This window comes from Oncorhynchus nerka, linkage group LG9b (genome assembly GCF_034236695.1).
Source record: "Oncorhynchus nerka isolate Pitt River linkage group LG9b, Oner_Uvic_2.0, whole genome shotgun sequence".
Taxonomy (NCBI): Eukaryota; Metazoa; Chordata; class Actinopteri; order Salmoniformes; family Salmonidae; genus Oncorhynchus; species Oncorhynchus nerka.
Window position 1 is genome coordinate 8,360,661 of NC_088424.1, and position 22,529 is coordinate 8,383,189.

The 22,529-nt window shown below is 42.6% G+C and overlaps 1 protein-coding gene across 2 annotated transcripts in view; it reads right to left on the bottom strand.

The window, feature by feature from the left end:
• Positions 1-22,529, bottom strand: part of efr3a (EFR3 homolog A (S. cerevisiae)) — a 252,918-nt gene that overhangs the window by 45,169 nt on the left and 185,220 nt on the right. For both annotated transcript variants that reach the window (XM_029641973.2, XM_029641974.2), the window contains exons 13-14: positions 18,760-18,811; positions 1,074-1,246 (exon numbers count right to left, since the gene is read on the bottom strand). In XM_029641973.2, the coding sequence (XP_029497833.1) occupies positions 1,074-1,246; positions 18,760-18,811 (225 nt within the window). The remainder of the gene's footprint in view (positions 1-1,073; positions 1,247-18,759; positions 18,812-22,529) is intronic.

Below are 22,529 nucleotides of genomic sequence, written 5' to 3' on the forward strand. Positions count from 1 at the left end.
TTTGCATCACTGTCAATTACATACTTTATTTTGAAGGCAAATCACAAATTCCACTATTGTGCCTAATCCTTATTGTGGCTCGCTTCACAACACATAACCCGGTCCGGTCTCACTAGCCAGATGACGCTACTGGCTGCTTATAACGTTAGTTTTGGGCAACAGGGTTAAGTAGCTGGCTAGCTATTTAGCTCATGAACTGAAATTCAATTTCAATCGGCGAACAACAAGTGGCAACCTAGCTAATATTTACTCACAAGGATTTCTAAATCATTGCTAATAATAATGAAAATGACTACAGTTTGTACTGGTCATTGTTTTCAGGCTGATTATATTGGTGCTAGCTAGGTACCTAGGAAGTTGTGGTCGAACAAATGATGCTTTATTACCAAAGTGGTAGTGTAAACACATCGTTTGTGGCCCGTATTTGTACTTATTGTACAGCTTTGACAGTGCTACTGTATCTTTTTTGACACGCAAAGACCCAAACGGCATTCCATAGTATGTATGTCTTGAAGCTAATAGCAGTGACACTATTACTGTTTAACTCCGGTTGGGCAACATCTGAAAAATAGCGCACTTGGTAGTGTGTACCGGTGCTCGACCAGGCTGCGAAAGCCAACATCACCCACTACTTTTACTGAGCTTGAGCAATTTTGACCAAAACAATTGATCTATGTTGCTTTATGATTTGTGCAAGGTTGGTAGAATCTTATTCAAAATTATTCACAGCTGTAATGGCTGCCAAAGGTGTTTCGACCAAGTTTTAACTCTGGGGTCTTAAGACATACGCAATCAATACTTTTTTTTTGAAAGAGTAGGTTGTGTAGATCTGTAGGGAAAAAAAACTATATATTTAGATGACATTTTAGGGTTGTGTAGAATTTCAACAGGCACTGTGCATTACATTTTGGTAATTTAGCAGATGCTCTTACCCAGACCAGCCTACAATCAAATAGCTTACAAAAAAGATTAACGTACAACCTCAAACCCAACAACTAAAAGATATCGGGGGGTGTATGCACCCCTGCGGAACACCTGACACAGGCAGTAGGCATTTTGACAACAGCTGTTACCTGATGCCCCGCAGCTTGGCGCGGTTGTCGTGGCGATCGATGATGTTGAGCAGGATCTCAAGGACCAACTGGCGAAGCTCGCAGTCCTCCATGAGTGAAATGGAGAAAAGTGGGTCCAGGAAGGGTGCGGGCAGCGCTGCCACCATGGTCTTGGACTTGAAACCAGAGGTCACCTGAGGTACATCAAAGGTGTCAGGGGGAAAGGTTAGTCTTGATCACAGTCTATATATATCATGTGTTAATAACACACCATGTACAATTTATGATAAAGTATACATACCGTACATCTATATCATGATATACATTTCAATTTTCCATACATTTCTGGATAAATGTCTTGGTATATGTATATTTCATGGTTGAAGGGTGTTTGAGAGTACACTCCAGCATATTTCCACACTCCATCAATCACACGTAATTGACAGGTGGCAGGTGTTTATTGCATCGCCACCACCGACAGACTGGCGAGTTTGCCATCATTCACAATAAACCGACTTAAACTTTGAGCTCTGCCAACACCTTTCTCTTTCAATCCGAGCGGATTTCAGATTGAGCAAAATGTCACTGCACTGTGACCCTTCTGTCTGGTCTACATGATGAGGTGACGAAAGGGAGGACACTGGTGTGTGTGTGTGTGTGCAGTAGCGGAATGGCAATATGGAGCACCAGGAGAATGTGCATTTGGGCGGGCCCAATGGTCCAATTATAGTGGGGGCTGAGAAGTTGAGCGACACGGGCCGGCCCACTGGTCCATCTCTTCCACCGGACCTGGCCCATTGGTCCATTCCTCCCTCTGTGCAGCAGCTGCAGTACTTAGCCCAGCCCCCTTCCCTCACATACACACTGACAGTGACATAGCCACGAGACGTTGATGTAGCTATCAATAGAAGTCAACTTACGCAAAATCCCAAATCAACATCGATAAGCAACACAGCAAAACACGTAAAGGTGGGGCTGAAAAGTTAAGGGACAAAAAAGTAAAGTCCCTTGGGTCAGATGCAGCCAAATGTAGGAAATTAACTGACTTATTATGTAATGATGCTACTAGTGCCAGTGCCAATGCTAACGTCAATGTGCAGATAGCCCATGCAGAGGGGGATGCCACAGCTGGAATTGTGAGCACAAGCAAAGTCTGTGCAGCCAAAGCGGTAGGCAATGGGGAGCCATCGTTACAGTTGTTGGTAATTAGCTAGCTAACCATATTAGCATAAATGTGCCATCAGTCAAAACATGGCGTCAACAAAACAAAGGAGATGATCATGGACTTCAGGAAACAGGAGAAGGTGCAGATGCACAATCGCCTGGTACGGAAATTGCATCGCCCACAACCGCAAGGCTCTCCAAAGGATAGTGCGGTCTGCACAACGCATCACCGGGGGCAAACTACCTGCCCACCAGGACACCTACCTACACCACCCGATGTCACAGGAAGGCCATAAAGATCACCAAGGACAACAAACACCCGAGCCACTGCCTGTTCACCCCGCTATCATCCAGAAGGCGAGGTCAGTACAGGTGCAACAAAGCTGGGACTGAGAGACTGAAAAACAGCTTCTATCTCAAGGTCATCAGACGGTTCAGCAGCCATCACTAACATTCAGAGGCTGCTGCCAACATACAGACTCAAATCTCTGGTCCCTTAAATAAATGGACTTAATAAAGGCATCTCTCACTTTAAATAACGCCACTTTAATAATGTTTACATATCCTACATTACTCATCTCATATGTATATACTGTATTCTATACCATCTACTGCATCTTGCCTATGCCACACACCATCGCTCATCCATATATTTTTATGTACAAATTCTATTCATCCCTTTACATTTGTGTGTGTAAGGTAGTTGTGAATTTGTTAGATTACTTGTTAGATATTACTGCATTGTCAGAAATAGAAGCACAAGCATTTCACTACATTTAAATTAACATCTGCTAAGCATGTGAATGTGACCAATAAAATTTGATTTGAAAACAAGACATCAAGAACAAGATAAAACTAGTTGAAATGAGCCACCTACGATTCGCCACATAGCAACTATGACAAGAAGCAGCCATCTGGCCATCCAGAATCACAACCTTTTGCCCCATTGACGTGTACACATTGTTTCCGTGACGTTGTCAGCTAACCCATTTATCAGTCATTTTAAGCTCAATGGGATCTACATCATATGATACATTTTTTCATCAGATTTTTACTATGCACATGAGCTTGTGTCCTCAAAATCGAATTATATTGGTCACATACACAGACCATTGCGGGTGTAGCGAAATGCTTATGTTCCTAGCTCCAACAGTACAGCAATACAGAATACATGCAAATACCCAAAATAAAAATAAATATTAGAATGACCAATGTCAGAGAACGGAATATAAATATATGCATTCGGGAAACAACTTGAGTTGCGCCCCCTTTTGCCCTCAGAACAGCCTCAATTCGTCGAGGCATACACTCTACAAGGTATAGAAAGAGTTCCACAGGGATGCTGGCCCATGTTGACTCCAATGCTTCCCACAGTTGTGTCAAGTTGGCTGGATGTCCTTGGAACGGTGAACCATTCTTGATATACAGGGGAAACTGTTGAGCATGAAAAACCCAGCAGCGTTCTAGTTCTTGACACACTCAAAGCGGTGCGCCTGGCACATATTACCATACCCTGTTTAAAGGCACTTAAATCTATAGTCTTGCCCATTCACCCTCAATGGCACACACACAATCCATGTCTCAAGACTTAAAAGCCTTCTTTAACTTCTCTTCCCCTTCATCTACACAGATTGAAGTGGATTTAACAGGTGACATCAATAAGGGGTCATAGACTGACCAGGTGAAAGCTATGTCATGGAAAGGGCAAATGTTTTGTACACTCAGTGTATATGATGGTGTGTGCTGCCATCCTGTTAGAAGGTAACAGATTATTTTATTACAATGGTTAAGATGTATTTTCATTGTGTTCAATGGTGTTATTTGCCCCCCAGTGGAGCTTTCTGGTACTTAGACTGTACGCAAACAGGAAGTAGAGAATTGTTCCGCACGCATAGAAGCAGTTAAAAACAACGCTACGGTGCAGGTCTTTCAGTGTAGTTATTTCCTGTCACGCTTCAGCCTTGGAAAATATTTGATTGTAAGTTCGATTCAAGCATTTAGCTAATGATGATAATTTTGTTATTGATAGAGTTGCTTACATATCAATGTTGGTTGGTTGCATTTACTCACAAATTGCAATGCCTTTCATGTATGTAGTTAGCTGTATTACTTGTAAAATATACAATACTGTAGTTTTGTTACTGTTTCTAGTGTAATATGCTTTGTTATTATTCTACATAGATGGTTGTACATTATTAGAGTAATGAAAGGAGTTAGCCAATTACCATATGAATAACAATTAGCTATATGGTTTGGCATCATGCCAGATGCATGGTACCTTAGCACGTGCTTTGTATTTATGCAACTTCAAATGTATAATGTACAGCAACAGTATGTCGATGTGAATTAAATACTAAAGTATATTCTTTTCTGTATTTTGCAGTTTCACAATAAACGTTTTCAATATATTCATTCAAGAAAAGTCACGCCTTGGGAGTTTTATTGAAGACAGTTGTTAGCCATCTGTCTAGTTTTGCATGGGAAAGCAACTCAAGGGCAGAATATGGTGTGTATAGACTTTATGGACAGTATATGAATAGAAAAGGTGTGTTTAGCAGTAATTATATAGGATGAGCCTTGACTAGAATAAAGTATATAGATAAACTCAGCAAAAAAAGAAACGTCCCCTTTTCCGAACCCTGTCTTTCAAAGATAATTTGTAAAAATCCAAATAATTTCACAGATTTTCATTGTAAAGGGTTTAAACTGTTTCCCATGCTTGTTCAATCAACCATAAACAATTAATGAACATGCACCTGTGGAACGGTCATTAAGACACTAACAGCTTAGAGACGGTAGGCAATTAAGGTCACAGTTATGAAAACTTAGGACACTAAAGAGGCCTTTCTACTGACTGAAAAACACCAAAAGAAAGACGCCCAGGGTCCCTGCTCATCTGCGTGAACGTGCCTTAGGCATGCTGCAAGGAGGCATGAAGACTGCAGATGTGGCCAGGGCAATAAATGGCAATGTCCGTACTGTGAGATTCCGGAGACAGGACGGACAGCTGATCGTCGTTGCAGTGGCAAACCACGTGTAACACAGGTACAGGATGGCAACAACAACTGCCTGAGATACACCAGGAACACACCATCCCTCCATCAGTGCTCAGACTGTCCGCAATAGGCTGAGAAAGGCTGGACTGAGGGCTTGTAGGCCACCGGCAACAACATCGCCTATAGGCACAAACCCACTGTCGCTGGACCAGACAGGACTGGCAAAAAGTCCTCTTCATTGACGCGTCGCTGTTGTGTCTCACCAGGTGTGATGGTCGGATTCACATTTATTGTCGAAGGAATGAGCGTTACACCGAGGCCTGTACTCTGGAGCGGGATCGATTTGGAGGTGGAGGGTCCATCATGGTCTGGGGCGGTGTATCACAGTATCATCGGACTGAGCTTGTCATTGCAGGCAATCTCAACACTGTGCGCTATAAGGAAGACATCCTCCTCCCTCATGTGATACCCTTCCTGCAGCCTCATCCTGACATGACCCTTCAGCATGACAATGCCACCAGCCATTCGGGTCGTTCTGTGTGTGATTTCCTGCAAGACAGGAATGTCAGTGTTCTGCCATGGCCAGTGAAGAGCACGGATCTCAATGCCATTGAGCACGTTTGGGACCTGTTGGATCAGGAGGGTGAGGGCTAGGGCCATTCCCCCCAGAAATGTCTAGGAATTTGCAGGTGCCTTGGTGGAAGAGTGGGGTAACATCTCTGCTGAGTTTATGAAGTGGGTAAAAGAGTATGTAAACATTATTCAATTGACCAGTGTTCAATGACTATGTACATTGGGCAGCAGTCTCTAAGGTGCAGGTTTGAGTACCTTGTTGTAGCCTGCTAGTAACAGTGTCTAAAGTTAAGAGCAGGATATTGGGCGGAAGCTGGCTAGTGGTGACTATTTAACTGTCTGATGGCCTGGAGTTGTTTTTCAGTCTCTCCCAGGTTTGATGCACCTGTACCGTCTCCTATTATTATTTTTTATTAATATTATTCATTCATTTGATCAAATGACAGGGCTGCTTCTGTGTTGTTTGTATTTTAACAATATTGGGCCTTTATAATTCATTTTATTATTCTAGGCCACAGAGGTGTTTTTCCAGCCGCTCCCTTATGCCTTCAAAACACAACAAAGGCACATGGTATTCTACCTGTCAGTTGAAGCTGGAGTTGGACCTTAAAGTGACGAACTTCCACAAGTTGTATTTATTTATTTAACCAGGCATCTCAGTTAAGAACAAATTCTTATTTACAATAAAGGCCTACCTTGGCCAAACCCGGACAACGCTGGGCCAAGCACGGCCGGTTGTGATACAGCCTGATATACAGTGCCTTAGACCGCTGCACCACACGGGAGCCAAAGTAGGTGTAGGCTACTTTGTCTTGTCATCAAAACAAAAGGCATACACAATGCATCTTAATTTGTTATATCATTGTTGTACTGTTTTCAATAGGTCACCAGCAGATGCACAACCAGAACAGCCTGTTTGCATGGTGGACCATCCTGGCCTATACCCTATCTGCTGTCTCTTCATTGCAGAATACCATGATTATATAAAGGGCAGACTATAGGCCTCTGCATCTGAGGCCAAACACAGTAAGCAATACTAAGTATACATGGTATTACTTCCTGTGTAAGGCCTCAGACACAATGGCCCATGGTATACTCTTCAGTATAATCCAAAAGTCTATTTCATCATTTTGTGAAATAGACTGTGATGATACTGGAGATTATAATTGATAAAAAAATATTCTAATGAGTAAACACTTGAATTTTGTTTAAAGTAAATAAAGAAACCAGACTGCAATGTCAGGTTGTTGTCCTTCTTTATGAATTATCTACTGTTATTTACATAACATAATAAACAGATATACTGCAATTCAGTATTCTTTATTGTAAACTACCAAAGTGCTCCACAGTTCCTTTGGAAAGTATTCAGACCCTTTGACTTATTCCACATTTTGTTACAGCGATCTACACAAAATACCCCATAATGACAAAGAAAAAACAGGTTTGTAGACATTTTTGCGAATGTATTAAAAATAAAAAACAGAAATATCTTATTTACATAAGTATTCAGACCCTTTGCTATGAGACTCAAAATTGAGCTCAGGTGCATCCTGTTGCCATTGATCATCCTTGAGATGTTTCTACAACTTGATTGGAATCCACCTGTGGTCAATTCAATTGATTGTACATGATTTGGAAAATCACACACCTGTCTAGATAAGGTCCCACAGTTGACAGTACATGTCAGAGCAAAAAGGAATTGTCCGTAGAACTCCGAGACAGGATTGTGTTGAGGTACAGATTTGCGGAAGGGTACCAAAAAAGGTCTGTTGCATTGAAGGTCCCCAAGAACACAGTGGCTTCCATCATTCTTAAATGGAAGAAGTTTGGAACCACCAAGACTCTTCCTAGAGCTGTCCACCCGGCCAAACTGAGCAATCTGGGGAGAAGGGCATTAGTCAGGTAGGTGACCAAGAACCCGATGGTCACTCTGACAGAAATCTAGAGTTCCTCTGTGGAGATGGGAGACAACCAGATATGGTTGTCCTTCTGGAAGGTTCTCCCATCTCCACAGAGGAACTCTGGAGCTCTCTAGTCTTCACCAAGTAGCTCCTCATCAAAGGCATATTCATTTAAGAAGTCCACGATCTCATGGTCGTCCTCATCCTGCAGGCCTTCCTCGGGGATGAGTGGAAGGGAATTGTGTAGTTATCAACCTGTTGGCAAGGTGACAAAAGTCAAATTGTACAATCCAAAAGGTTTGTACAAAATGTACAAAATATGCGAAAACGTAACCATTTAATATCTGATAGTCCATAACTGAAATAATATACTCATGTACAGTACCAGTCAAACGTTTGAAAATAGTAAAAATAAAGAAAAACCTTTGAATGAGTAGGTGTCCAATCTTTTGACTGGTACTGTATGCCTGTAGCAAAGTCTGACCAGCTATACCTACAGCCTGAGGTTCCATAAGCCCTATGATCTATCATAAGGGTTATATATTCATTCAACTATTTTTTAGGAATCATATCACAGATAAACATACACCCTAATGAGAGATCGTGCTCGCTAATAATCATAATAGCTACCCTCTCTCTTCTGGCTGGCAGGCTAGTAGCTACAAATCCAATTGCAAGCAAGTTAGTTTTAGCTCCAATACCTAATGACATACTGTCAAAGAAAACACAAACATAAAAAAATCGCAAGATGATCTAAATCAAGTAGGCTACCTTGGTCCGTTGGGTGACTGACTGACTGCAGCTTGAACAACAGTCAACAGGCTAGCTACCATTAGTTAGCTCACAGACTGGTAGCTATCAATCTAGCTAACATTATCTGAAGTGACACTATAGTGGCCTGGAAATATGATGACATAGCTAATGTAGGTAAGTAATTAGTAGGAAATAACTTTGCCATCATTATCATGTAACCAAATTTACTTTAGAGAGACGGCAATTGCCATAGCTAGAAAAGTTCATTAAAAAAATAGCTAGCTAGCAATGCCAATGTTCGCTAGCTAAAATCCAGTCCTGTCCTTAAATCCTAAGCAGCTAGCTAAAGTTTTGCCAGAAGATACCGAGCCTACCGTTACGCTGGTGTACACCAAGCTGCACTGGGGTTAGAACGCAATCATGGTTACATAAAGACACCGTGGAGTCGGTGCGAGATATGGGTTGGAAAGCGTACCTCAATGCAGGCATGGGATAGGCAACTGTACTCCAACTTCGACCTTTATCGACACTGTTCCATCGAGAAGATTGAAATACAGCTAGTTTTCCTAGAAAACTGCCCATTTCGTCTCCATGCTAGCTAGCAGTAGCCACAGCAGCCAGTCTTCTCGATGGAGCAGTATGGATAAAGGTACAATTCGGAGTACAGTGGCATTTCCCATCGCTGCAAAGGAACGTTTTACGACCCATTTTCACACCGGCTCCACGGTGTCTTAACGTAACCATAATTGCATTCCGACTCCAGTGCAGCTCAGTGTAAACAAGTGTAACGGTAGGGTCAGTATCTTGTGACAAGCTAAATTTATACTCCATCACATTGATGAAAAGAGGTTTTCCTACTAATGATTTGGGACTTTTAGAAATGTCGTATTTTTTCCAAGTCACTATTATGCACTTTAGACAAAATCTTCATCAGCACATGGCGGCTCAGAATGCCATTGAGTAGCTACTAGAACGTTAATTTGGGCATCGGTCCTCAAGACAACATTATAGCATGTCATTTACTTATAAGATAAAAAATAAATATCTAGACACTTACTTCATGAATGGTTGATGCTGCTGCCGATTTGAAAATCAATGCGATGCTTGATGGAACTGCTGGGAAATCCACGTGTACCTAGGCTGATTTGCAATGTAGTCTGATGCCAAAGTGTGCTGTGCAGGAGGTTTGACTCAACTTCTCTGACAGTTAGATTATGAAAAATAAATCAAAGCCAAATGAGAAGAAGTGATTGTTTGGAGGGAATACAGTGCAAAGGCAGCCATGCTGCACAATCTCTCTTGCTTTTGGGTGGGACCAGCACTAAAACTAGAAGGGAATATGTAAATAAACAATTAATTTAATTTAATTTATTATTATCAGATCGCCGGGTGACGTTATGCGGGTGGGCCAAAATTACATCCCACCCGAACAGGCTGAAATTCCACATGTTTTTACACAAAAATGACTGTCATAATTTTCACGATTTCAGAGTGTTATTTCGACCTCATAGTGTGGAAACCTCGTCCGAAAAACTGGAAAACATGTTTTAAACCACACTGCCTCTTTAAAGCCAGCCAGCCCTCCTTGAGAAGCAGCCAGACAGTGTTCCATCTCAGTGAGCATTCTAGCTATTAAACCTTCTCTGTTTTGTTTTAGACCGCACTGCCTCTTTAAAGCCAGCCAGCCCTCCCTGAGAAGCAGCCAGACAGTGTTCCATCTCAGTGAGCATTCTAGCTATTAAACCTTCTCTGTTTTGTTTTAGGCTTCAGATGGAATGTTGTTCAATCATGACAATTCAGTATGTGTTCTGTAGAACTCTTATAACAGTGTAAAGAGTTTGTGTGTATGTTTTGTAGCACTCTGAAAATAGTACTGATTTTTGTACAATAGCTTTGATGCAGCTAGGTGGTGGTATTAGGTGCTGGTGTGTAGGTGCCTGCGTCGGCGGGGTGGGGGCGGTGGAGTATCCGCGTGCCGGTTTTGGTGGGCCTGTCTGCATCAAAATCCAGGGCTGTTTTTTTTTTACCTCCCTGTGCGTGTGTGTGTGTGGTGACTAGTGTCCCAGAATCATGTGTACAGAGAAAAGGTGTGTGCGCACTGTGCACATGCTCCAGTAGGAGCATCTGTATTCCTTGTGTGTACAGTACATGTTGAAGTGACGAAGTGAGAAAGAAAACATAATGAGTCCCCCACCCTAACACCCCTGACCCCCATCCCCCACCTCAGACTCTTAATCAGACAGTCGAGTTTGTGTTACATGTGCTGATCCCAGTTGCAAAGGACCCATCTGCAGCTGCATGGTGTTAGAAATATGTTAAAACATTCCCCTATCTCCCTAGACTTTGCAATAAGCCACCCTCCTAGCTCCCGGTCGATCATGCAGATGCCCCATGGGAAAAATATAGGAGAATGTGCATATGTAACATGTCTGAGCGCACATACAGTATGTGTGTGTAAAGTCTTCTCTGTGTGAACGTTTCCTCTGCCCTAGGGGCTTTTTTTCACCTGCGTATAGCCATCTCGTACAGCAGTCAGTTGAACAAGAGAGAGGCTTAACAGAACAGCGGGGAATATAGACTGAGCTAACCTGACAATGCGGGAGCCACACACACACAGGAGACACACATGGAGTTAATTTACATTACAGGGAATGAGAGTGAATGATGGCTTTCCATCCTTCAGCATTCCTTAATAGGGAGTATAATAGGGATGAGCATTTGAAATCATTTCACTATTCAAATAATATTGTAACCCATATGAGGATTTACTCAATTTATCATTAGAATACAATAACAGGGCGTGTATCACTTTAAGACAGCTTCAGACTTAACCCCATCGCGACGTCCCCCAAAGGCTAACTTTCTAGCCCTTGCTATCTGCTTGCTTGCTTGCTAATTCGGCCTGCTAACTGCTAGCTTGTTTAGCCCCGGTCGGCTAACTGCTAGCTTGTTTAGCCCCGGCCTACTAACTGTTAGCTTGTTAGCACAGGCCTGCTAACTGTCTGAATCGCCGGGTCCCCAGCCAGCCCAACCACTCACTGGACCCATATTTACTTTCAATCTCTTTTCGATTTTTAATTCGATTATACCTTCCGGTAACCTGCCTCACCCAATGTGATACGGAATCGCTATTATTTTAAATTTTTAGAACACATTCAAGAACCTCCAGAAGCTAACCAGCTAACTAGCTACAAGCTATTTAGTCATTGTTAGCCACTGCTAGCGGCTTTTACCTTCTGCACAGCCAGCCAGTTTTTTTAGCCTGGATAATACTCGCCAGTCTAGCTTCCCTGTCCCATCCACCACTGCCCACTGGACACTGTGATCACTTGGCTACATAGCTGATGCCTGCTGGACTGTCCATTAATCACGGTACTCCATTCTGTTTGTTTATGTTTTATCTGTCGGCCCCAGCCGCACTCAGGCTCTGTGTGTAGTTAATCCGACCCTCTCTGCCTAGTCAACGCCATTTTACCTGCTGTTGTTGTGCTAGCTGATTAGCTGTTGTTGTCTCACCTACTGTTTTAGCTAGCTCTCCCAATCAACACCTGTGATTACTGTATGCCTTGCTGTACGTCTCTCTCAAATGTCAATATGCCTTGTATACTGTTGTTCAGGTTAGTTATCATTGTTTTAGTTTACAATGGAGCCCCTAGTTCCACTCTTCATACCCCTGATACGTCCTTTGTCCCACCTCCCACACATGCGGTGACCTCACCCATTACAACCAGCATGTCCAGAGATACAACCTCTCTTATCATCACCCAGTGCCTGGGCTTACCTCCACTGTACACGCACCCCACCATACCCCTGTCTGCGCATTATGCCCTGAATATATTCTACCATGCCCAGAAATCTGCTCCTTTTAGTCTTTGTCCCCAACGCTCTAGGCGACCAGTTTTGATAGCCTTTAGCCGCACCCTCATACTACTCCTCCTCTGTTCCGCGGGTGATATGGAGGTAAACCCAGGCCCTGCATGTCCCCAGGCGCGCTCATTTGTTGACTTCTGTGATCGATAAAGCCTTGGTTTCATGCATGTCAACATCAGAAGCCTCCTCCCTAAGTTTGTTTTACTCACTGCTTTAGCACACTCTGCTAACCTTGATGTCCTTGCCATGTCTGAATCCTGGCTCAGGAAGGCCACCAAAAATTCTGAGATTTCCATACCCAACTATAACATTTTCCGTCAAGATAGAACTGCCAAAGGGGGAGGAGTTGCAGTCTACTGCAGAGATAGCCTGCAAAGTAATGTCATACTTTCCAGGTCCATACCCAAACAGTTCGAACTACTAATTTTAAAAATTACTCTCTCCAGAAATAAGTCTCTCACTGTTGCCGCCTTCTACCGACCCCCCTCAGCTCCCAGCTGTGCCCTGGACACCATTTGTGAATTGATCGACCCCATCTAGCTTCAGAGTTTGTTCTGTTAGGTGACCTAAACTGGGATATGCTTAACACCCCGGCAGTCCTACAATCTAAGCTAGATGCCCTCAATCTCACACAAATCATCAAGGAACCCACCAGGTACAACCCTAAATCTGTAAACAAGGGCACCCTCATAGAAGTCATCCTGACCAACTGGCCCTCCAAATACACCTCCGCTGTCTTCAACCAGGATCTCAGCGATCACTGCCTGGTCATTCTTTAAAAGTAACTTCCTCACCATTTTAGATAAGCATGCTCCGTTCAAAAAATGAAGAACTAAGAACAGATATAGCCCTTGGTTCACTCCAGACCTGACTGCCCTCGACCAGCACAAAAACATCCTGTGGCGGACTGCAATAGCATCGAATAGTCCGCGCGATATGCAACTGTTCAGGGAAGTCAGGAACCAATACACACAGTCAGTCAGGAAAGCTAAGGCCAGCTTCTTCAGGCAGAAATTTGCATCCTGTAGCTCTAACTCCAAAAAGTTCTGGGACACTGAAGTCCATGGAGAACAAGAGCACCTCCTCCCAGCTGCCCACTGCACTGAGGCTAGGTAACAGCGTCACCAAAACCCTCAACAAGCATTTCTCAACGGCTGGCCATGCCTTCCTCCTGGCTACTCCAACCTCGGCCAACAGCTCCGCCCCCCCCCCGCAGCTACTCGCCCAAGCTTCTCCAGGTTCTCCTTTACCCAAATCCAGATAGCAGATGTTCTGAAAGAGCTGCAAAACCTGGACCCGTACAAATCAGCTGGGCTTGACAATCTGGACCCTCTATTTCTGAAACTATCCGCCGACATTGTCGCAACCCCTATTACCAGCCTGTTCAACCTCTCTTTCATATCATCTGAGATCCCCAAGGATTGGAAAGCTGCCGCAGTCATCCCCCTCTTCAAAGGGGGAGACACCCTGGACCCAAACTGTTACAGACCTATATCCATCCTGCCCTGCCTATCTAAGGTCTTCGAAAGCCAAGTGAACAAACAGGTCACTGACCATCTCGAATCCCACCGTACCTTCTCCGCTGTGCAATCTGGTTTCCGAGCCGGTCACAGGTGCACCTCAGCCACGCTCAAGGTACTAAACGATATCATAACCGCCATCGATAAAAGACAGTACTGTGCAGCAGTCTTCATCGACCTTGTCAACAGTTTCGACTCTGTCAATCACCATATTCTAATCGGCAGACTCAGTAGCCTCGGTTTTTCTGATGACTGCCTTGCCTGGTTCACCAACTACTTTGCAGACAGAGTTCAGTGTGTCAAATCGGAGGGCATGCTGTCCGGTCCTCTGGCAGTCTCTATGGGGGTGCCACAGGGTCCAATTCTCGGGCCGACTCTTTTCTCTGTATATGTCAATGATGTTGCTCTTGCTGCGGGTGATTCCCTGATCCACCTCTACGCAGACGACACCATTCTGTGTACTTCCGGCCCGTCCTTGGACACTGTGCTATCTAACCTCCAAACGAGCTTCAATGCCATACAACACTCCTTCCGTGGCCTCCAACTGCTCTTAAACGCTAGTAAAACCAAATGCATGCTTTTCAACCGTTCGCTGCCTGCACCCACACGCCCGACTAGCATCACCACCCTGGATGGTTCCGACCTAGAATATGTGGACATCTAACTACCTAGGTGTCTGGCTAGACTGTAAACTGTAAACAATGGTGGAACAAACTCCCTCACGACGCCAGGACAGCGGAGTCAATCACCACCTTCCGGAGACACCTGAAACCCCACCTCTTTCAGGAATACCTAGGATAGGATAAAGTAATCCTTCTCACCCCCCCTTAAAAGATTTAGATGCACTATTGTAAAGTGGCTGTTCCACTGGATGTCTTAAGGTGAACGCACCAATTTGTAAGTCGCTCTGGATAAGAGCGTCTGCTAAATGACTTAAATGTAAATGTAAACTCTCCTTCCAGACTCATATCAAACATCTCCAATCTAAAAATCAAATCTAGAGTCGGCTTTCTATTCCGCAACAAAGCCTCCTTCACTCACGCCGCCAAACTTACCCTAGTAAAACTGACTATCCTACCGCTCCTCGACTTCGGCGATGTCATCTACAAAATAGCTTCCAACACTCTACTCAGCAAACTGGATGCAGTTTATCACAGTGCCATCCGTTTTGTTACTTAAGCACCTAATACCACCCACCACTGCGACCTGTATGCTCTAGTCGGCTGGCCCTCGCTACATATTCGTCGCCAGACCCACTGGCTCCAGGTCATCTACAAGTCCATGCTAGGTAAAGCTCCGCCTTATCTCAGTTCACTGGTCACGATGGCAACACCCACCCGTAGCACGCGCTCCAGCAGGTGTATCTCACTAATCATCCCTAAAGCCAATACCTCATTTGGCCGCCTTTCGTTCCAGTTCTCTGCTGCCTGTGACTGGAACGAATTGCAAAAATCGCTGAAGTTGGAGACTTTTATCTCCCTCACCAACTTCAAACATCTGCTATCTGAGCAGCTAACCAATCGCTGCAGCTGTACATAGTCTATCTGTAAATAGCCCACCCAATTTTACCTACCTTATCCCCATACTGTTTATATTTACTTACTTTTCTGCTCTTTTGCACACCAATATCTCTACCTGTATATGACCATCTGATCATTTATCACTCCAGTGTTAATCTGCAAAATTGTAATTATTCGCCTACCTCCTCATGCCTTTTGCATACAATGTATATAGACTCTCTTTTTTCTACTGTGTTATTGACTTGTTAATTGTTTACTCCATGTGTAACTCTGTTGTCTGTTCACACTGCTATGCTTTATCTTGGCCAGGTCGCAGTTGCAAATGAGAACTTGTTCTTAACTAGCTTACCTGGTTAAATAAAGGTGGAAAAAAAAGGCATCAAGTATATTATTTTGGTCATTTTTCAGCAGTGGTACGATTTACAGCTATGGTCTTAGAATTACATTGGAATGCATTAGCTGTTATCCATGTTGTAGTTGCTCTATGCAAGTAGACAAAATGCACCTTGCAGCTCCTCATATTCAGCTTAATTCAGCATTAATACCCTCTTTGGGATAGGCGGGATGCTAGCGTCCCACCTGGCCAATAGCCAGGGAAAATGCAGAGCGCCAAATTCAAATAAAATACTATAAAAATCAAACTTTCATTAAATCACACAGGTAAGACGCCAAATTAAAGCTACACTCGTTGTGAATCCAGCCAACATGTCAGATTTCAAAAAGGCTTTTCGGCGGAAGCATAAGATGCTATTATCTGATAATAGCACAACATGAGAGAGTAGCATATTTCAACTCTGCAGGCGCGACACAAAAGCCAGAAATAAAATATAAATCATGCCTTACCTTTGACGAACTTCTTTTGTTGGCACTCCAATATGTCCCATAAACATCGCAAATGGTCCTTTTGTTCGATTAATTCCGTCCATATATATCCAAAATGTCCATTTATTTGGCGCATTTGATCCAGAAAAACACTGGTTCCACTACAAAATATCACTACATAATATCTCAAAAGTTACCTGTAAACTTTGCCAAAACATTTCAAAATACTTTTGTAATACAACTGTAGGTATTTTTAAACGTAAATAATCAATACAATTGAAGACGGGATGATCTGTGTTCAATACAGGAAGACAACAAACTCAAACATGCTTTCTGGTCTTGCGCAACTATTCAAACAGTACACATGATGTGACACTTGTTCAAGATGGCCGTACTTCTTCATTACACAAAGGAATAACCTCAACCAATTTCTAAAGACTGGTGACATCCAGTGGAATCGGTAGGAATTGCAAACAAGTCCCTTAGAAATCTGGTTTCGCCAAAAGTTAAAATGCTGCCCCCTATCCCGAAGAAGTTTTAAGCATATTTAGCTAATGCATCGCATTTATGCTGTTGAACATTGCACGTGCGAAGAAGTTAAGCATATTTAGCTAATGCATCGCATTTATGCTGTTGAACATTACACGTGCCTGAAATATCATTTTCCGACGATAGGCACATATTGAACATTTGTCTTCCTTCCAAGAATGTCACGGAAGCTGGAGGAAGCAGTTTGTTGTATTCACCAGCGAAATCACTGTTTGTGCGGTACTACGTGGGACTGTTCCTCATCTCATCTACTTGAAAAGGAAACATTTTATTAATATACAAGGTTGTTTATATTCATTTTAGCTTGTGCACAACCATAGGAGCTTTATGGTGTACACCAAAAATAGAGTGTTATTGCATTTGCATAACTGTGTTGGTTTGATGTACGAATGTTGTCGTTGTTTTACTGAAAACATAAGTCAATACATACGGACTTACAGTCACAGTATTACTATACGCTACAGCTCAAAGAATATATATTTATTTTTGACTTATTTTTAAATTTTAATGAGAATAATAAAACTTGTACATGGTGAAGTATCCTTAATTCTTATTACAAGGTACTATTGGGTTACAATATCATAAAATGTTTTCGGATATCTGGATAGTAGAAATATGTGTGTTTAAAGTATGTTTTTAACCTGAGCACTTGCTGCGTGATGGAGGCATTTGCTTTTTTGTCCTCTATTGGTCCCGCAAGCAAGGGGGAGGCAGATGACTGAGCGCCCCCATCAAATAAACTCAATGAATTGCGAACTCCTTGAATTACGCAATTATATCCTTAAAAAAAATGTTTTTTTGCTCACTTTCTTTGTGTTTACACTTGGAATATATTTTTTGACAATATATTTTTTTATTAATACAAATGATCGAATAATATCTGTTTGGATATTCAAATAATCAAGCCCATCTCTAGAAAATAACACTTCAATCTGTCTAAAATAATTATAGATATACTGTATAATATAAATGCCACTTAGCAGATGCTTTACCCAAAACAACAATGTGCATACATTGGTATGTGTATGTGATCCCTGCTGGGATTGAACCCACGACCTTGGCGTTGCTAGTGCCACGCTCGTACCAACTAAGCCATAGGACTATAATTGGAAGAATCCCGGAACATATTCCAGTCTGTGCTAGCAAAACAGTCCTATAGCTTAGCATCTGCCTCATCTGACCACTTTCTTTTTGACCGAGTCACAGGTGCTTCCTGCTTTGGTTTATGTTTGTAAGCAGGAATCAGGAGGATGGAATTATGGTCAGATTTACACGCGTCTGGAGTAAAGGTGTTCTAGAGTTTTTTTCCCCCTCTGGTTTCACATTTAACATGCTGGTAGAAATGAGGTAAATTAGGTCAAATGGATTTGTGTTTCCTGTTTACTTATGACCATATACAGCTAATTGAGTGCGGTCTTATTGCCAGCATCGGTTTGTGGTGGTATGTGTAGACAGCTACGAAATATACAGATGAAAACTCTCTTGGTAAATAGTGTGGTCTACAGCTTATCATGAGATACTCTACCTCAGGCGATCAAAACCTCAAGACTTCCTTAGATTTCGTGTACCTGCAGTTGTTTACAAATATACATAGACCATCACCCCTTACAATCTCCTGCATATGACGGGGATGAGGGCCTTGTAGGGCGTCTGAAGTAAATACTTCCCGTACAACTTGTTGAAGAAAAAGTAATTATCCAGTATGGGGTGAATAATCACTGTCATGATATCTAGAAGCTCTTTTCGGTCATAAGACACGGTGGCAGAAACATTAAATACAAAATAACGCGAAAAAACATGCACAATTGATTACGGGATCGTAAAACGGCAGTCATCTCCTTCGGCGCCACTCCGATATACCAACAGAACATTGAGGTCCCTTTAGGCAGAATTAGAATAGACTCAATTAATGGATTCATCTGTTGCCATTCTTCTCGATTGACACTATTCTTGATCAGTCTGTTGTGATCACGATATGCGGATGCGGCTATCGTTAGACAGTACTATTGAATAAATTATATGGCTATAGAAGTACTCACCATGATGAGCGAGCTCAGCAGCATGGCCTGGATACGCTTGGTGCCCTGGTGCCTGAATGGAATATCAACAACAGTTAGTTAGCAAATGGTGGGGGGGACTCACTCTTTGTGCAATAAAAATGTTTAACATGTTTTTTTTAATGACTACCTCATTTCTCTATCCCACACATACAATTATCTGTAAGTGAATTTCAAACACAGATTGAACCACAACGACCAGTGAGGTTTTCCAATGCCTCGCAAAGAAGGGCACCCATTGGTAGGTGGGTAAAAAAAAATGTAAGCAGATATTGAATATCGCTTTGACCATGGTAAAGTTATTAATTACACTTCGGATGGTGTATCAATATACCCAGTCACTACAAAGATACAGGCATCCTTCTTAACTCAGTTGCCAGAAAGGAAGGATTTCACCATGAGGCCAATGGTGACATTAAAACAGTTACAGAGTTTAATGGCTGTGATAAGAGAAAACTGAGGATGGATCAACAACATTGTAGATACTCCACAATACCAACCTAATTGACACAGTGAAAAGAAGTAAGAATGTACAGAAAACAAATATTCAAAAACATGCATCCTGTTTGCAACAAGGCACTAATGTTATATTGTAAAAATGTGGCAAAGAAATTCACTTTTTGTCCTAAATACAAAAATGGGGCAAATCCAATACAACACATTACTAAGCACCACTCTCCATATTTTCAATCATAGAGGTGGCTGCATCATATTATGGGTATATATGTAATCGTTAAGAACTGTGAGTTTCAGGATAAAAAATGTGCGGATTGGAGCTAAGCACAGGCAAAATCCTAGAGGAAAACCTGGTTCAGTCTGCTTTCCACCAGATACTGGGAGATGAATTCACCTTTCAGCAGGACAAAAGCCTAAAACACAAGGCCAAATCTTCACTGGAGTTGCTTACAAAGTGGCCAAGTTACAATTTGACTTAAATCTACATGAAATTCTATGGCAAGACCTTAAATGGTTGTCTAACAATGATCAACAACCAATTCGACAGAGCTTGATGCATTTTTTAAAGAATAATGGGTGGAAAGTCAAGTATGAAAATAAAACGTATCTACATCCTTATATTATTACTAGAAATAGAGCTATAATGGAAAAATATACGTTTTAATTCCAATGGCATCCTGGAAGTGTGTTGTGAATCGACCCAGATGTTTATAAGCACCTTCAGAAGCACAGTACCTGTGCCTCTGCAGCACTAACTCATAAAAGTGTGTCACCCAGTGGTGTGTATTCATCAGTGCTAAGGGAAGCCAGGCTTCCGTATAAATTTGACAAAGAAAAAACTAAATCATTTATATTTTTGTCTCTCTTTGCTTCATAATTGTCCTTCAATTTGCAAGAGGCTGAATGTATGTCACCGGAGAAAGCAGCTGATCGAGTGAAACAGCGCCCCTCTGTCTCTGTATGTGTAACCCATCTATCTGATGCTGTCTGGTCAAAAAGAGTATGACATTGTTGCCGCCCCTACCATTGAATGCATGGGATGCCAGCGAGCATTTGGCCTCCCTATATAAAAATATACAATAATAGTCTTATCAGCGTTGAGCTAAAAGAGAGCTCAACTGTTGATGGTCCTGGAGCACCTAAAAAAAGTGTAAAGTGAAGGCAGTTTGGATTTGGCTTCACACCAATCACATCACATCAGAAGCTAAACGTAATTAGAAAATACACTTGAATTGTTGCATCTCGTTGAATTGTTGTCCCTTTCCCAACTTAGCCATAGATGGAGATAGTGTTTTGGACTAGGGATTTTCCTTAATTCTCCCTACTGGGCAATGATTATGACGGTGATTATGATCCAACCATAAATACACTGTGCCCCTTGCCTGAGAGGATGGAAGTTCAATATGTAGCTAGATGAGGTGGGCTAATGTTAACTAGCTGGCTCATCGTTGCCGATGAAAGTGAGTTACGCTAGCAAGCGTAACTAAAGTAGAGAGCTGCATTCCCACTGGCCCCGACAGATAGCATTGTAGCGTGGTCTGCATTTTTTATGCTGAGGGTGGGAGTGGGCATTCAGACAAACAACTTTGGGATTATTTCTAACGGTTGTCTTTCTGTTTTGGATGCGTTTTTTATCGTATTAAAATAACCTCTGCCATACTATTCAGAAACTCTCATCGGCTAATTCTGCTTCACGTTCTGTAGCCTACCTCACCTCACTTGTGTTGGGCGTGCGAGATCAAATGTGTGGTCCCAAATAAATAGCCTGTAGGATGGAAAAGCATACGCGGTTGTCTTTCCAAGGAAATTAACTTCCTAAATATGACATGCTATAGTTTAGGCTCTGACATTGACAGGAAATAAATATTGATAACACATTCTGTCTGCCTGCAAATTGTCCAGCTCCTATTAAAGTTGGTATTATTTCAAAATGGTTGTCTTTCTGTTTGTAGATTATTCGTTATACTTGATGATTTTGATTCTGTAGCCTACCTTTCTTCCCTTTTACTGGGCATGTGCAATCAAATAAAAAATATGATAGGCTATAGTTTAAACTCTGACATTGACTGGAATAACACATGACAACACATGTATTTTATTGTGCTTGCATATCGTCCCGTTCCTAAAAGTTATTCTTTAATCTAGTCAAGTAAGTGTCCACTCTCCTGTATTTAGGCCCAACTCTACAATCTTTCAAACTACATCTAGCCTAATACTGATAGCCGAATATAATGGGCACAGTCAGAATCTCTGGTATTTTGACCTATTTTTGCACATTTTGATCTTGACTAGGGTGGCAAAATTGTTGGGACCAGGGCTGCAAAGTGAGCTGTGTCAGATACATCTAAAATAACATTGCGGGACTGCCATCAGGTACAGGACTAATTCTTGCTGGGACCAGGGCTGCAAAGTGAGCTGTGTCAGATATATCTAAAATAACATTGCCGGACTGCCATCAGGTACAGGACTAATTCTTGTTGGGACCAGGGCTGCAAAGTGAGCTGTGTCAGATACATCTAAAATAACATTGCGGGACTGTGGTCAGGTACGGGACTAATTCTTGCTGGGGCGACTCGGTTAAGAAGGCTGTGGCATCGGGTGCAGCGTGAAAAGCAGCAGGAGCTGGATGAAGATACCAGACCTCTACTTGAAAGTGCTTCCTCTATTAGCTAGTCCTCTCCTTGGCATCAGGGGCAGCAGACAAACAGAGGAATCTAATCTCCTCCAACAATTAAGAAAAAGCAAAGGGATAAGGAGGAGAGAAGATGAGTAGGTTGAGTCACTGAGTGGGTTGAGTCACTGAGTGGGTTGAGTCACTGATGTGATCTTCCTTTTTGGGTTGGCGCCCCCCCTTGGGTTGTGCCATTGCAGAGATCTTTGTGGGCTATACTCGGCCTCGTCTCAGGATGGTAAGTTGGTGGTTGAAGATATCCCTCTCGTGGTGTGGGGGCTGTGCTTTGGAAAAGTGGGTGGGGTTATATCCTGCCTGTTTGGCCCTATCATCGGATGGGGCCACAGTGTCTCCTGACCCCTCCTGCCTCAGTCTCCAGTATTTATGCTGCAGGAGTTTATGTGTCGGAGGACTAGGGTCAGTTTGTTATATCTGGAGTACTTCTCCTGTCTTATCCGGTGTCCTGTGTGAATTTAAGTATGCTCTCTCTAATTCTCTCTTTCTTTCTCTCTCGGAGGACCTGAGCCCTAGGACCATGCCTCAGGACTACCTGGCATGATGACTCCTTGATGTCCTCAGTCCACCTGGCCGTGCTGCTGCTCCAGTCTCACCTGTTCTGCCTGCG